Genomic DNA, 15,536 nt, shown 5'->3' with positions numbered 1-15,536 from the left:
AGGGTTGCAGAGGTGGTTGACATATGTGAGTAAGGGAGAAGAGTAGAAAGGATGTAAGGAAAACAGTTGTCCAAATGTTCTAATTTACTGATTAACTTTTATTGGACAACATTTTTCCTTAGTATGTGTGTATATTTTTTAAAGATAAATGCATGGTGTTTAAAGAAATCGAGGGGGAAAAAAAATCTTTGAATAGATCACCAACTGAAAAGTTGTAATAATAAAATGAAAGACTTAGAATGATTAAATGTTAATATACACTATGAAGAACTGTCACTATTTTTTTTCTGAATTATGGTGGTGCAACTGGAAGCGCTGTCTATTACTAATACTACCTGAAGCTTCTGACTGGGAGAACCTATTTTCAGTTGTGTGTAACTTTGCCAAATACTAGCCATTTGGGCTGTAATTTCTGAAGCTCTGTAACTTCCTCCAGCTGATTCATTTGGGGAAATTTCAGCCCGAATTGTTTGAGTCTTTTAAAGAAACGTGCTAGGAGAAATCAAGGGTTTTTTTGGTGTATGAGAGTGAAATAAAATTTGGGAATCTTTCATCTAAAAAGGTCAAGTTTATTCTGCTGTATAGCAGGGACTTGAAAACTGACACTAAAAGGGGAAGGTGGCATTTGCCAGGCATATGCTGAAAGTTGGCAAAGCTATGCAAGTTAGAAAAAAAGTCAGTATTCCTTTAACAACAAAAATCTGTGGAGTGCAGACTCAGGGAATATTTAGAGTTCTGTTAACATTCAGTATTAGCCAAATAGTAAACCTCATCTTTTGGGAGATGCAGAGCAAGAAAGACAGAAAGAGCAAAAGAGGAAGCTGTTAAGAGAGATGCTATCAGTCTGTTCCTTGCCAAACGCCAGCCAGCCTTCACCTGTTTGGATGCCTTATCACAGTCTGTGTTCCAGCTCTTCCTAGCAGTCACCTTTCTTGAGACTGGAGGTGAATCCAGCAAGAATACAGGAAACTGCTGAATGAAAGTTTTGGGAACTAGAATGGGCTGGTCTCAGGTGAGGGCTGATGACATGAACACCTAGACTTGAAGATGGGAAGAGAAGTATGAAACACTGTAAAGTGGACTCTGGTCTAGAGACAAATAGGTCCAGCAGTTGGCAGTGGTCAAAGATTTGGGATCCAAGCAGGGACAATGGATACAAGGTCAAGAGTGCTGGGTTTAGGCATTGTGTAATCCTGAAGAAGTGAGACATGAATGAATTTCCGGGACATGGAGGCTGGGGTGAGCTAGACAAAGAGAATCGTCTGGTACAAGGGGCAGACTGATGAGAATTGTAAGGCTGGAAATACGCGGGTTGTAAAGGATGCAACAGAAGAGTTAAACTTTGGGGGGAAGGACACAAAAGTTTATGCCCACTAGATCTAACACGTAGCACAAAGAACACTGACATTCATCTTTCTTTTGCTCAGAGACTGTTTTTCAAGCCTATTCATTACACAACTTCCCCTCCTGATGGTAAGGAAAAGGGGATACCAGCTTCCTACAGCTGTTACTGCACAACTTCAAGTAATGTTGTGTGTTATGTTACGAAGGGTGCACTTCTGCTGTGTGGATGTGTGCTGCTGCATCATCTGTTTTATTACATGCTTTTAAAAAAAATGCATTTCACAAGATGCAATATTGGAAAGATATCATTAAAAATAAAAGTGAAGGATTTAAAATAAAAGTGAAACTCTCAGGGTCTCAAAATCAGAATTACGGTTAGGGTTGCTACAATCTTAATTCTATATATTGTAAGCTTGTGATAAAATCTTTAGTTACATCATGGTTTGCTATTTTTCCACAGAATCGTGTGCCTCAGTACAGTAGACAGATTGGATGTTGCTCACTTAATATGTGGTTAATCAGTATTCTTTTTCTGCTTAATTTTATAGCTTTATCCTTGTTTACTGAACACTCATCAGAACGAACTATAAGACAGAGCTGTGAAATCTATAATGACAGTGACTGCTTCACAGCCATTAATGAATGTGTTTTCAAAAAACATCTGTTGTGTGACAACCTTTTGCAAGTGTTCACACAGTTTGTGTGTTGAAAGAGAGATTTCAGTGACTCACTTTCTTCAGGATATTAAAGAGTTAATTAGATAAAAACATCAGTTACCTTCTTACCTTGTTTGCAGTTGCTGTTGTCCAGCATTTCTGTGGCTCACATTAGTGACTTCCAAGGAAAATTTTCACCTAGGAGACTTGGTCAGTGTCTTTGAGGAGTGTTGCAGAGGCAGGTCTAGCATCAGACTTCAGTTAGACTTCAGTGCAGCTGCCTTGACAAGGAGATCATACATCTTATGTATTTCCTCTCTCAATAACTGCATATTTTTTTTTGTTTGTTTGTTGGTTTTTTTTTTTGGTTTTTTTTTTTTTGTTAATAAACACAGTAAGGAATCAGTGGATGACCAAACTCTTTAAAACTCAGGTTTCTTCCTGAAGCAGAATCCCTCTAATAGTATACGATTGTGTAACAACGTTTTTTAAATTCATAATATATAAAAGGTTTGGCTTACAACTGAACTGAGAATTTTAATTCAGCACGTCCTCACTTTTGTGTTTCTTGCAATTTTAGGGATGTTTCTCCATGTGTTTTTTGAAGGTAATGAAAGCATAGTGCAACTTTTACAGTATTTTGGCAAAAGAGTGACATCTAGGGGCAGGAAATACATCTTACTTTTCATGTTTATCTTTTTTTTTTTTTTTTTTTTTTTGGTAGCGAAAAGGTCTTTTAGTTGCATGCCTGTGTCATGACCTGGATCACAGAGGCTACAGTAACAGCTATCTTCAGAAATTTGATCACCCCTTGGCTGCTCTCTATTCCACATCAACGATGGAACAGCACCACTTCTCTCAGACAGTGTCCATCCTGCAGGTAGGATTACTGAAATTGTATCTTCTGTGCAGTAGAATCCCGTGGTGGAAATACGAGTCACATCATTACCCAATAGATTTTCTGAAGCATGATTGATTTAATTTCTGGATTGTAGTGCTCATTTAGAAGAGTGGATGATTTATTACAGCAAGTCATGTTTCATATTTAGCAAGCCAAGCATTCAATAATAGTGCAAAAGATAGCCTTCCCAAATCTTTATGTTATAAAAAAAAAATTGTGTATTTGAAGGTGTTTGCTTATGGCCTTCCTTTGGAGCTTTTGGCTTCTGGCTCAGTGATGTTTTTTCCTATGACCATACGGAACAGGAACTTTGAAAATGAAAAATCAGTTTCTCATTTAGGTATTTCTGGCATAGTGTCCTTCAGCAAAGTCTACAGCCAGCCTGAAATTGTGAATGAAAACTCAAGTGCTGGCAAAAGTTTGCATGAGAAGCTTGAAAACCTGCTGTAATAAATTCCGCAGTCATTAAATGTGTGGCATGAAAGAGGCAATGTTAATTTTGCACGCATGAAAAGTTTAAACTTTTTTCATTATGTTATAATGTGGTTTTTTGTCATGCAGCAATTTGAAATTCAAAAAAAAACTGAGTGAGGTAATAATCTGTGAAAGAGAGCTCCTAATGTAAGGTAAAGTGTTTGTATGTTTAATTAACAGAAAACTACAAGAAGTCATGCAGGCACATTTTGGGAAACCCAAGTGTGCTACTGAGACACAAATATTTTCTCATCAGTGAAAACTTTTTCATGCTCAATTAGAAGAGAGAACTCTCACCTGTGAAACCACTGCCAGTCCATAGCATACTCGTGCTCACTGGTTTTAGTTTACCATGCACACACTCAATGCACAGCCTTACCATGCTACTGTGCCACTATTTGTTGTTAACTTTTCTTTCTTTCTGGTCTTTCAGGGGGAAGATATTTATTTTCTTAAATACCTAATCACCTTTTAGGAAAAATACATATTCTGTATTGCATTCAGAAGTACACCTTGTGGTTATGGGTTTAGGTATCTTGTACATTTCATCACAGAATGGAAACTTTATCTCTGAATGCTCCTTCATGTAGGAGGGTGTAACTGAATCCTTCAGTGGTGGTATGGCATTAGATTTTTAGTATTCATTCTTTGTGTGAGTATGTGCACAGTGAGCAAGTTCCTCAGCCATTAACACTTCCCTTTCCCTCTATGGCTACATGAAGTAGACTTCAGTCATTCTTCAAAACACAATTTTGTGTTTTTCCTGCAGAAATGTTGTAATCAGTGAAAGTCCCATTTGCCAAGAAGGCAGGGAACCCTTTTTCTTCCCTGCTACCTCCTAGCCTTGGCATCAGCGTGAGTGAGGAAAGGGAGATAGGGAGTCAGGGCTGTAGACTGGATTCAGACACTGGCTACCAAGTGCCCATGGTGGTAATTAGCAGCAAGACAGATTAGAGCAGCCTTTTGGACTTGCTGTTTTCTGTTTGAATCAAAAAGCCTTACTAAATTCCTGGACTGTTAAAAAAAAAAAGAAAAAAAAGAAAAAAAAAAAAAAGCCAACCAGCCCACCAGACTGTTTAGGCTTTATCTCAATGAGTTTTAACTTTAAGTTAGTAACCTGTGGTACTTTTCACTGCTTGAAACTTTATAGCTACTTTGCTCATCCACCTGCAGTTTACCATACTTGCAAATACAGAGGATTCTATTCACTAACTTTAGCTCAGCAGGGAAAAAATAAAATCTTAGGAGCTGTACTTTGTATGTACTACTCAAAAGCCCAAGTGACATGCTCAGAAATGGCAGCTTCTGCCAGTACTTCACAGAATATGTCTTCTTTAGTAGTATGAACAGAATTTGTCACAGTGGTCTTTCTGATAGCGCAGCTTGTAAAGCCTAAAGGATAGAATCCAGAATAATTTTAATATTAGGACAAAATAGCCTGTTCACATGGATTAGGGAGCAAGATTGGGAAGGAAAGGGTCCCCAAAACCCTAAATCATGAAAAGTAGTAGTAGTCATTCCCTGCTCCCAAAGTGATGATGATGGGTTAAACTGTTCTGAACTTTTTTTGTTCAAACATCATTTTCTGTGACTTAGGGGTTTGTCAAAGGAGCACTGAGACATAGATGGATTGTATTTTCTATTTATTATTCACAAGAAATCTACTTGTCCAAGTAAAAATGTTGGAAAATGATGTTTATGTTCCAGATGGTGAGAGGAAACCAAGCCTGTTTGTACCACGGAGGATTTATTTTGAACAAATTATGTAAATGCTTGACAAAAGCCAGAGAAACTTTTTATGAGCTTTGGTCCAAATGCCAATTAAATGTCAAAACACATCTGCATTTGATATATTTTAATAATATTTCCTATTTGTGAATGTGCACACCTTGACATGGCTGGCTTATTTTTTCTTATTTTTCTCTGTTTCCTCTCAACAGTAGTAAGACTTTTGACAAGTCATTTTCCAGACCTTAGAGTCAGCAAATAGTGTCGACTTTTCAAAATGTGATATAGCTTCATGAGCGATCACAGTACATGGATATTGTCAGTTAAATGTGCAATAAAACGTAGTGAAAATTAAAAAGGGATGACAGTGGCATGTTGCCAGAGTGTTCGTAGTGGAAACCATTGTCTTTAATTTGTGAGTCAGTCAACTCATGGTTGAACAAAGCAGCTTTTTCCCCTAAATGTTCATATACCTTAAAATACTGTAATTAACTTTATTTCTATAGAGAAAATTGTATCAGTAAATGCAGCAATTTCAGGCACATTTCATTTGGAACACTGTGAAAACAAAATCGTTTTAGTACTTTAACTTGGATATTTCCTTATTCGTATTATGTTATGGAGGATCAAAATTGTACTTCAGAGTGAATCAGATACTCAGTTTGCCAACTTGGCAATGCAGTGCTCTGGATCAGGATAGAATCACAAGTTCCCAAGCTAAAACTGTCTAGAAATGCTGTGTCTTTAGTGCTTATAAATCAAAGAAGCAGCAGCTAGCATTTTTTTCTCATAATACCTTTAGGCTTCAGAAGGAGCAGTTCCAAAACTAAATCAGCGTCTGTCATAGGTTTCATGATGGTATTTGAAAAGGAAAGATGAAAATGGGAATTTCAGGCTGTTAGCATTTGAATTTGCAACAAAAGTTGTCATTGGGCTGTAAAACCGTTGTAACCTGTCTGGTGACGTAAGGACTACAATCATCTCAAAATTAGAGCTTGTGCTTTTTATTGGTTTTTTACTTTTTCATAGCTGGAAGGGCACAATGTCTTCTCCAATCTGAGCTCCAGTGAATATGAGCAAGTACTTGAGATCATCCGGAAAGCCATCATTGCCACAGACCTTGCCCTGTATTTTGGAAATAGAAAACAGCTTGAAGAGCTGCATCAGACGGGAGCATTAAACCTTAAGAATCAAGCACACAGGTAAAGCAGCAAACCAGTATTAGTTCACTATAGCATTAATTCCAGAAAGAAAAACCTCATTTTTGCAAAAAACCTCTGTGTAAATGGTAATTTTCTTACATATGAAACTTTGAAGTCCAGCTGTGTGTGGAATCCCAAGTATGTAACAGTAATTTCTATTGGCTTATATTGCATGTCACTGCCTTTTGGATGTCATCTGCACAATTCAGTGACAGATCAACTACAGAGGAAAGTTAGTGCACAGGAAGTTACGTGGTGGGGAAAAAGGTATAGTGGAATAAGTACTTAGTTTTATTTTTATGTCAGTATTTTTTTATTCTTTCACATGCTTTTTTTTGGAAAGAATTCTAGTCAGACCCCAACCTTTCTGAATTAAGATAACTCTAAGTTTTTTTTAAAAAGTAGAAGTGCATATATTCATTAATACATTACTTTCTTTGTCCATATAAGCAAAACACGGTGCACCCTGGATGAGAGATGTGGCTCATAACAGGCTACATTAAAGTGTTCATGCAGCCATTCAGAGCTTATTTAAAGTGGATCTTGTCATTAATGTAATGAAGTGAAAAATTAGAGAGGTATTATGGGAAAATATTGAGTCATGATTCTGATTTCTTTTCAAAAGGATCTTTGATACTTGGGTCTTCTTTATGAGGAGTTTTACAGGTTTTTGCCAGTAGTTTTGAATCAATTATTGCAACACTGTATGAAGGGCAGTTTTTAAAAGCCTATTTCCCAGTATGGAACTGAAGCTTCTCAGTCTTGAATAAACTTCAGCATCTTAAAAAACCCAAAGATATAGTAACTCCTGATAAGCTCAGGATGAAGTTTACTGGGAAACTTGAATTTTGTGTTTGTAAAATTTAAACAGGATCACAACTATTTAGTGTGTGATTGAATATTCTATTCTGTTTATTATTTTTTTTAATCTTACCTGCCCTCAGAGCATTTTCAGTGCAAAGCCTCCTGCCTGAAGAGAGGACATCAGTTTGTAATGTGGCTAAAAAATCCAAGGCTTCTAACTGGTGTCTGTACATGCAATGCAATGCTAGATTTGGCCCTTACATGGCTGGTGAATCCTCTTTCTTGTTTCAGGGGAATTGCACTTTGCCATTTACCTATTGGTTATATTGTGTGTTTTCCCTGGTATATTTGTCTGTTGGTACAGTTGTAATGACTGGCATCACCCTGGCATGCAAGTTAGCAAGCTGTATGGTTTTTTCATGCAGTAGGCATTATTAACAAAGATGCAGGTGACCTTAAGTGTCATCTTAAGTCCTTCACTGGGTGGAAAACACATGAATTCATTCATTGAATTGGCCAGTTTTCTTTATAAAACTTAGATTCATAAACCATAGGTTTGGGGTGGTAGATAAGTGCTAGAAAACTGTTTAAATAAGATTTTTGTGTGTGTGTGCCTTATGCTAATAATGGTTATAAGCCCACTGATACTGTTCAGTTATTCTGTGAGCAGATTCGTTGCTGTGTAGGACAGAGTTACGTGTAGGATTCTTGTTCTGTCAGGGTTAGAATTCATTCCAACAAAGCAATGACAGTACCTTGAGGCAGTCTCAGGACTAGTTTTTCCTCTTTTTTTGAGCATGTGTTTCTCTCTTTTAAAGAACAGAAAGAAATCCAACAACAGGATATGCTGTCTTTCTTTTTATAGACTTGTACTGTATTTTCAGAAAATGAAGGAGGGGTGTGTGAGTGTTTTAACAATGCAGAGACTCTTGCGTGCTTTTCTGTGAATGCGATTGTGCAGAGGGTGGTCAGTGAACTCTGGCTGCAAACAATGCAGGGAATACTACAGGGATTATAATATACCATTTGTGTGATGCTTTACCAATGAATCATAAACAAGCGAGGAAGAAACAAGCAAAGTGGAGGAAATTTTGTATTATAGGTACTTTACTGCTGATTGAACTGAGGAAGGGCAAGTAAAAACTTTGCAGTGTGTTCATTAATTCTTTACCAATTTAACTCACAATTTAATGTTATTTTATTTTAGAGACAGAGTGATTGGTCTGATGATGACAGCTTGTGATCTGTGTTCTGTAACAAAGTTGTGGCCGGTTACCAGACTGACGGCCAATGATATATATGCGGAATTCTGGGCTGAGGTATGTGTGTTTCTTTTGCTTACTATCTTTATAAATGGAAGCATCCAGGAAGAAGAAGAAGAAGAAGAAGAAGAAGAAAAGTATTTTTCAATCAATATCTTAGCATGCTTGTTTTAAAGAATGTTCATTGATGCATGCACATTTATTGTTGTTTACTCTGAAGCTATTTAAAGAGCTGAGTTAGATTCCTAATTGTCAGGCAATGTTTCTTCTCTCTGTTAAAGATGAATTTAAAAAGTATGCCCTAATGTAAAATGATCAAGCAATGGAACATAGAAGAAAATCTGTAAGGCTTTTTGAGTCACTAGCTGTAGTTTTGTAAAGGATCTGTTTTTCTAAAATTCAAAATATGAAACCAGCTTCCATGTCACTTGCCTTGAAACACACTTGTGAAGCTGTAGTATGTGTCTAGGAAATGCTAAAGCAAATATGACAAACCTTACAATTTCCTTATCTGATCATTTGTAAAGTGGAAGTGACTATTTTAGGGATAAAGAATAAATTCTGACAGTGTTGCAGAGTTCAAGTATGCAGTTGTAAAAGATGTGCTGTATTTTCAGAGCTACTATTGCACACATGTATCATAAAGTGTTGCTCTTTTCTGTTATGTGCCCTGTGGAAGCCTGCAGAATTCAGTGGCTTATTTCTGTTTTACACAGGTGTAAAATGGAAATCAAGCTCATAGATCTGATATAGCATGCATATAGTGCTGAGATTGTTGTCCTGCCTGTTGTGTGTTCATTATGAAATTCAAGGTGTGCATGGCTTGTGGGTGTTACATGTATTCACGTGTTTTCATTCTCTTAATTGCGAACAGCTCAGACTACAATAAAATATTTGAAAAATGCAGGCTATATAAGCTCAAAAATCTAGTTCAGTACTCACTTTCTATAATGTCAGCACTGGTGTGTTTTTATGAATGATATAATGGACGTATAATACTGATCTGCCTCACTGATTACATATTCAACTCTTTTGCTTACTTGTGAAAAGACTTTTTCATGCAAATCTGGTGAACCAAGTGGAGAAGGAAGGATCAAACTGATTTTTCCTACTCAACAATAATAAAGATGGAACTATGGACATAATTGAGCTTGCCCCAACTTTAACCTGTTTTGTAATCCAACGATAAGTTAATAAAGGTGTATCTTGTTAAATTGCTACTTCATGGAGCAAATGTAAATTAGAAGTTATTGACAGAAATTGAATTCTGTAGTTGGTGTTTTACTGAGTCCTCTTTAAGAAGAGGTTAATTAATACATGGCAGAAGTTGGATATGTTGTGATCCAGTCAGGATGGCTGACAAATTCAGCCACCGATCTAAATGCTTCTGGAAATTGGAAAGCCGGAGACAGATATAAAGAAAATCCTGGGAAAGCCAAATCAATAGAAAGTTTAGACTCTGTTTTACTGCATAAATTGTTCCTTAATTGGAAAAAAGGTAAACTCTAGAAAAGTATATTTGACTAGATTGAATGGTTATGTTACCTTCTAGAAGTAGGATAGACTGTTGCCTCTAATTACTGCTTGAACTCATAATCTTAATATGTTGAATGATTTAATCAGAGCATGTTTATAATATTTCTTCTTTGTGTAATCATTAGCTAAAACAGTAACTGCAGAAGAGTTTGCATCAGTTTTGTGGTATGTCACGCTGATCTTTTCTTTATTGGACAAAGCCCAGTATAGTTAGTGCTTTCAGCTAAGACCTAGCCTGTTGTCACTCAACATGAAGCTTTCCTATAGTGCTATAACTCAAGCAAAATAATATGTTTGCTGATCAGTTATATAGGATTACAGGATTTATCTGCTTTGATTTTTATTTTTTGAGATGTGAGACACTAGGCAGTCATTAAACCATTTCTGCAGTATTTTTTTAGAGATTTTAAGCCAATTATTCTAGCGATGCAACTATGATACAAGCTTCTTTGCTTAAAATTTCAACTTTAACTTTCTGGCCATGATCATAACTATGAGGATAAAAGCAGTATTTTTTTCATAACAGTGTATCATATATGTGTTTGCACATACTGAACAGAAGAAAACACTTGTATTTCTAGTGCGTGCATTCCAACTAAAGGTAATACTTTTTTACTGTGAGGGTGGTCAACTGGTGGCACTGGTTGCCCAGAGAGGTTGTGGGGTCTCCATCACTGGAGATATTCAGAAGCTGAATGAACACAGCCCTGGATCACCTGCTCTAGCTGATCCTGCTGGGGCAGGTGTGTGGGATGAATTGGATGATCCCAAGAGGTCCCTTCCAACCCAAACCATGCTGTGATTCTGTGGTACCTTTTTTTTTTCTTTCTTTTTTTTCCCCCAAGGTGAGATGGCAAACATAAATCTGAGCTTTGTTCAATTTTGGCATAATCAGTCAGAGGCTGTACAGTTTCCTCAAAGCTCTGACTTCAGGTGTTTCTCAGGCACTTGATCTTATGTTAAGCAAAGAGTGTGAAATCATATGATGCTGAATGGTTTAGTGTTGAGGAGTTTATCATTGAGACTACAGTAGCTGCAGATAGTCTTGGATCAATCAATTGCAGTACATCAAGCAAATGCAAAAAAAAAGTATTATTTACTGGGGGCAGATGAAACCAAAATTTGCTTATAGCTCCTAAATAACACTCCACTGAATTTCTGTGCTTGGAATTGCTATAGGCATCTTTTTTTATCAGCTGAGGAAGGAAGCTTTTCCTTTTGTTTCTTTCAGCAGTAAAATGTCTAACAGAGACCAGACTCAATGATTGTAGTCTCTTGACTAGGTGAAAAAATATGAGAGACTACTACAGATACCAATTCAAAAATAGCTTCCTGATTACATCTTTGGTTAATTGAGCAGGATCGTAGTTAATATGATGTTGAGGCTAAATATGTAAGAGGGAATTGACTTCCAGAACTTTCTATAGTTACAGTAGTTGCAAGGCAGTCAAACAGAAAGATGCTCTGCTCAAACTAGAATCAATTTATTATACTGCAAACTTCTCTTAGAGTAAAGATGCCGAAATCCTTCCTTGGAAAGGAGGGAGATACAATACATTGTCTTCTGGAGATGCCTTCACTAACTGTAGCAGAAGCATAGAACATGGATTTAGGAAACGTCCCAGACTTTCAGATAGCTAAAAAGTTGAATCTCATATTAAAGGACACAGATAAGGAAATATTGTGTGAGCAGTTACCCTAAATAAACTTTGTCCCCGAATAAGGTGTATTGTGTCTGGCTGGGATGGATTTAAGTTGCCCTATAGCAGCCCTCAAAGTGCTTCTAGCATCTTCTCGCAGAAGTCACTCCTGTAGCACCCCCATCCCCACTACCTAAACCTTGCTATGCAAACTCCATACATAAGGTTAACAGTTTGAAGATCATATTGACTTTGGAATCTCAGATATGAGCAGTAGCCAAAAGCAACCATTGCTGCAGCTGTAGTTGCCTTTAGCACCTCAAGATTAAACATCCATGGTGTTTTGACGATGCAGTTGAGGCATAAGACTTGGAAAACTTCAATTTGTTAGAGAAAGTAGCCAGCTACTTACAGATTTTTAAGGAGTAATTGTGTTCAAGCCCAGTATAGTGCTCCGAAATGTGTTTTGACTGCTCTGCTGGTAATGGGTAAATACAAGGAGACAGTTTTCTCTTGTACATTGCATATATCTGGTCTTTACATATACTGCATCCTTCCCACTATTCATCTTACAAATGTAGAGGGATAACATACTTAAAGAAAAGAAGGCTGTTTGACAGGCGGCTTCTTCAAAGCAGCATTGTCAAAAAGACTGGATTGTTGACAAAGAGGGCACATTGTACATTCACTTCTTTTACTCAGCTTTTACTTTGATGGAGGAGTTGTGTTCTGCTGGTCATCATAGTATAGTGCTTTAAACAGGTCATGTTTTGAAAGATGAGACTGACTATGAATAGAACAGAATAGAATGAACTGATTTATTTGTTGTTTTTTTTTTTCTTCCAGTTGCTTTTTATTATGGAGACCCCCTTGGAAACAAGGAGAATGTGTGTACATTGACTCAAAAACTTCATTTTTAGGATCTGCTGTTTTACCTTATCGTTTAGGTGAATGTATAAAATGAGCCCCTCCTTAAGCAGTTTTCTGAGATTGCCTTGGACTGGTACCACACAATATTTTAAATGCTGAATTTTTAGATTGACATACAATAGAAGATGGAAATTAATTCAGATCTCGGTAGTCTTGTCCTAATCTCTCTCTCTGTCTGCTTTTGTCCAGGGTGATGAGATGAAGAAAACAGGTATTCAACCTATTCCTATGATGGACAGAGACAAGAAAGATGAAGTCCCTCAGGGTCAGGTATGAACTCTCAGTAAAATGATACATGTTTATAGTGTTAATAAAACATGTACGGAAAACACTTTATATATATATATATATATTAGTTCATATTGCATTTGATGTTGAGTATGAATTCTATGTTCTGCATGCAAAACAGTGATAGTTTTTTTTTTTTAAGTAGCAGTGGAAAACTTGTTTTCAAATCTTTACTTAAATGACAGTATGCTCTTTGCTGTTGTCACTTGCTCCATTCTCTGTGTTTGTAACTCTAGCTAAACCACAATCACCTACGATTTTGAGAGGTGTCAAAAACACTTTTTCAACTTAGTAAGTAGTTGCTTCATCTTTCAGCTCAAAGGTTTTGGGTTTTGCAGTTTTACCCTGAATGCAAAATGAACTTTGTCACCTGTTCTTCATTAAAATACTCAGTTTCAGATTTCAAAATATTTGTGATTCTGGACCAAAACTTCATCATATTTTTGGATAACTACAATCACTGCTTTTTGACATTCTTAAAAAAGAAAAAAGAATAATGTGAAGAGTTTCTTGAGGATAAGCAGTAAAGGGTGTATTTCTAAAAGCCTCAACTGTTTTTCAAAGTCTTTGAGTACTGATTTTTCTGTGCAGAAATGACTGCTTTTTTATGCTTTTCTTAGGCAAAATTGTAACATAAATTTAGGTGGAAGAAAGGTCTTTGAACTAACTTTTTTGGGTAAATGAAAAAAGTAGCTTGTTCTTTGATTATCTGAGCAGGGAAAAATAAATTTAAATTCTCCATTCATATACAAATATATATATATGCATAAGGGTTTTTTTTATTTCAGTGGCCTCTGATGTTTTAATTGTCAGTAGTTAGCACTCACAAAGCATTTAATGAATTCTGAAATTAAAAATAACATTTGAAATAAACATGACAAAGTATCACAAAATCACTGTAGATTAATAACTTGTAAGAAAGAGTATGGAATTTTTTATATTCTGACACTTTACATTTTGACACATGCTCTATCATTTTTTAGCATTAAAACGATTACCCTTATTATATTAAGGACTTAGCAGTTAATTTACTAAATTTCTGTGCTCAGTATAAGCCTAAAAAAGAGAAGAAACATTTTTCTGCATGTGATTTATTTTTCCACACACTAGATTAGTTATCTTTGATGATCTTGAAAAGTACACAGTATTGTAGTACATAGTCATGTTGGCATTTCTGAAAGAATTGTTAATGGGTTGAAACCACAGATCTAAGAAATAAGCTCCTTTTTCCTCTTTAAAATGCAATAATTTTTTTTCCAGGTACTGTTTTCTTCAGGTTCTTTTTTACTTTGTGCTCAGTTTCATGCTTCTTAATAGCATAACAGTGAAATATTAAGCAAAATAGACGACAAAAGCCAACTTCAGTAGTACAGTTGAAGCTGCTGTGTCTTAAAACAATGTTACAGCAAAATGTGAGATTTAAGACATACATAACTCGGTGAAAGTAACCATTCCTGTACTTAAGTAGAGACTAAATAGTTTAATAAAGCATTATCATCCATTTCCTTGGGCTCTAACAAAAAGAATTAATGAGGATTTTTATGTGGCCTTTAATTAAAGCATTAATACCTTATTTAAATTACAATGATGTTTAGGAAATGAAGATTTGTGTAAACATGCAACCTCTGAAGACAACTACTTCTGCCTCAGCTACTCATCTTTGATGAGAACAGCTTGTACTTGGCTCTTCCTCTCACTTGGGTGGCTGGATCACTGGGTTTCTGTTGCCCTTTACACCCTTTGCAGCACAGCTCCTCTAAGGTCTCTGAGTTTGGTGTCTTCCTGCTGTGGAGCCTGCACTGAGGATTTGTTCCTGATTCAGCAAAGATCCCATCACCTTCTTTTCTGCCCCTCCTTTTGTAACCTGTGAAGAAAATAGAAATGCCAAAACTATGCAGTGACCTGAAAGCACTTTTCATAAACAAGTCAAGCCAGCCTGAGTAATGAAGGGAGAGAGAAGGAACAGTTCATGTCCTTCAGCCATTCAAAGCTTACCTCCAAAATATAGTTTTCAAGGTAGAAATAAAAAGTTTACTCTCATGCAGTGAAGATTAATATGTTAAGGGTGATTTCTTTCTTCAGTCAGAACATGGAAGATCCAGCTCTTAAAGCTAGCGGTATGTTTAAGATGCGCAGTTGAAGAGACAGGGAAAATTTATTTCAGAAACTAAAGATACTTTCTAGTTCCTCTTGCTTATGTGTCTTCAGAATACCTTGCCTTTCCTGCCATGACTTCAACAGTTTGCTTGTACCTGAGCGAACTCTAGGCTTTCTGTCTAGCCATGGCAACATGAAAATCAATCTGCAATAATTTATTCAGATAATCTAATCCTTTTACAAAAGGGATTTGTGCGAGTTTGCTCTCATCAGAAATGGAATTGTTTGTAAAGGAATGTTTTTAATTAGCTTGGCTTTATTCAAAACCTAAATCCTTTGAGCCTTTTAGGCTATTTCTTCCTTGATTGATACACATTTTAACCTAAAAGATTTCAGGACCTTAAAGGACACATTTTATTCTAAATATCAGGGTTCCAAAGAGAAGGTTGTTCAGATTATATTGCAAATGAACTTAGTTTGGTTAAAATCTTTTATGTTTTGCAATGGCAACACACTTCCCATTGAGCCAGAATTGTGACTGTACCTAAGGTGCCATTTTAATTTTTGATAGCTGTGGAGTAATCTGCCATTTTCCAGTGAAATCATAGAATCATAGAATGGTTTGGGTTGGAAGGGACCTTAACAATCATCTAGTTCCAACCGCCCAGCCATGG

At 36.4% G+C, this 15,536-nt stretch overlaps 1 protein-coding gene across 1 annotated transcript in view; it reads left to right on the top strand.

Annotated features, from left to right (window-relative positions):
* Positions 1 to 15,536, top strand: part of PDE10A (phosphodiesterase 10A) — a 191,935-nt gene that overhangs the window by 164,222 nt on the left and 12,177 nt on the right. The window contains 4 exon segments of the mRNA XM_037392501.1: positions 2,725 to 2,880; positions 6,133 to 6,305; positions 8,317 to 8,428; positions 12,667 to 12,747. Of these exon segments, the coding sequence (XP_037248398.1) occupies positions 2,725 to 2,880; positions 6,133 to 6,305; positions 8,317 to 8,428; positions 12,667 to 12,747 (522 nt within the window).

This window comes from Falco rusticolus, chromosome 6 (assembly GCF_015220075.1).
Source record: "Falco rusticolus isolate bFalRus1 chromosome 6, bFalRus1.pri, whole genome shotgun sequence".
Taxonomy (NCBI): domain Eukaryota; kingdom Metazoa; phylum Chordata; class Aves; order Falconiformes; family Falconidae; genus Falco; species Falco rusticolus.
Note: the sequence above shows the minus strand (reverse complement) of the source record. Positions and strands in the feature narration are given on the sequence as shown.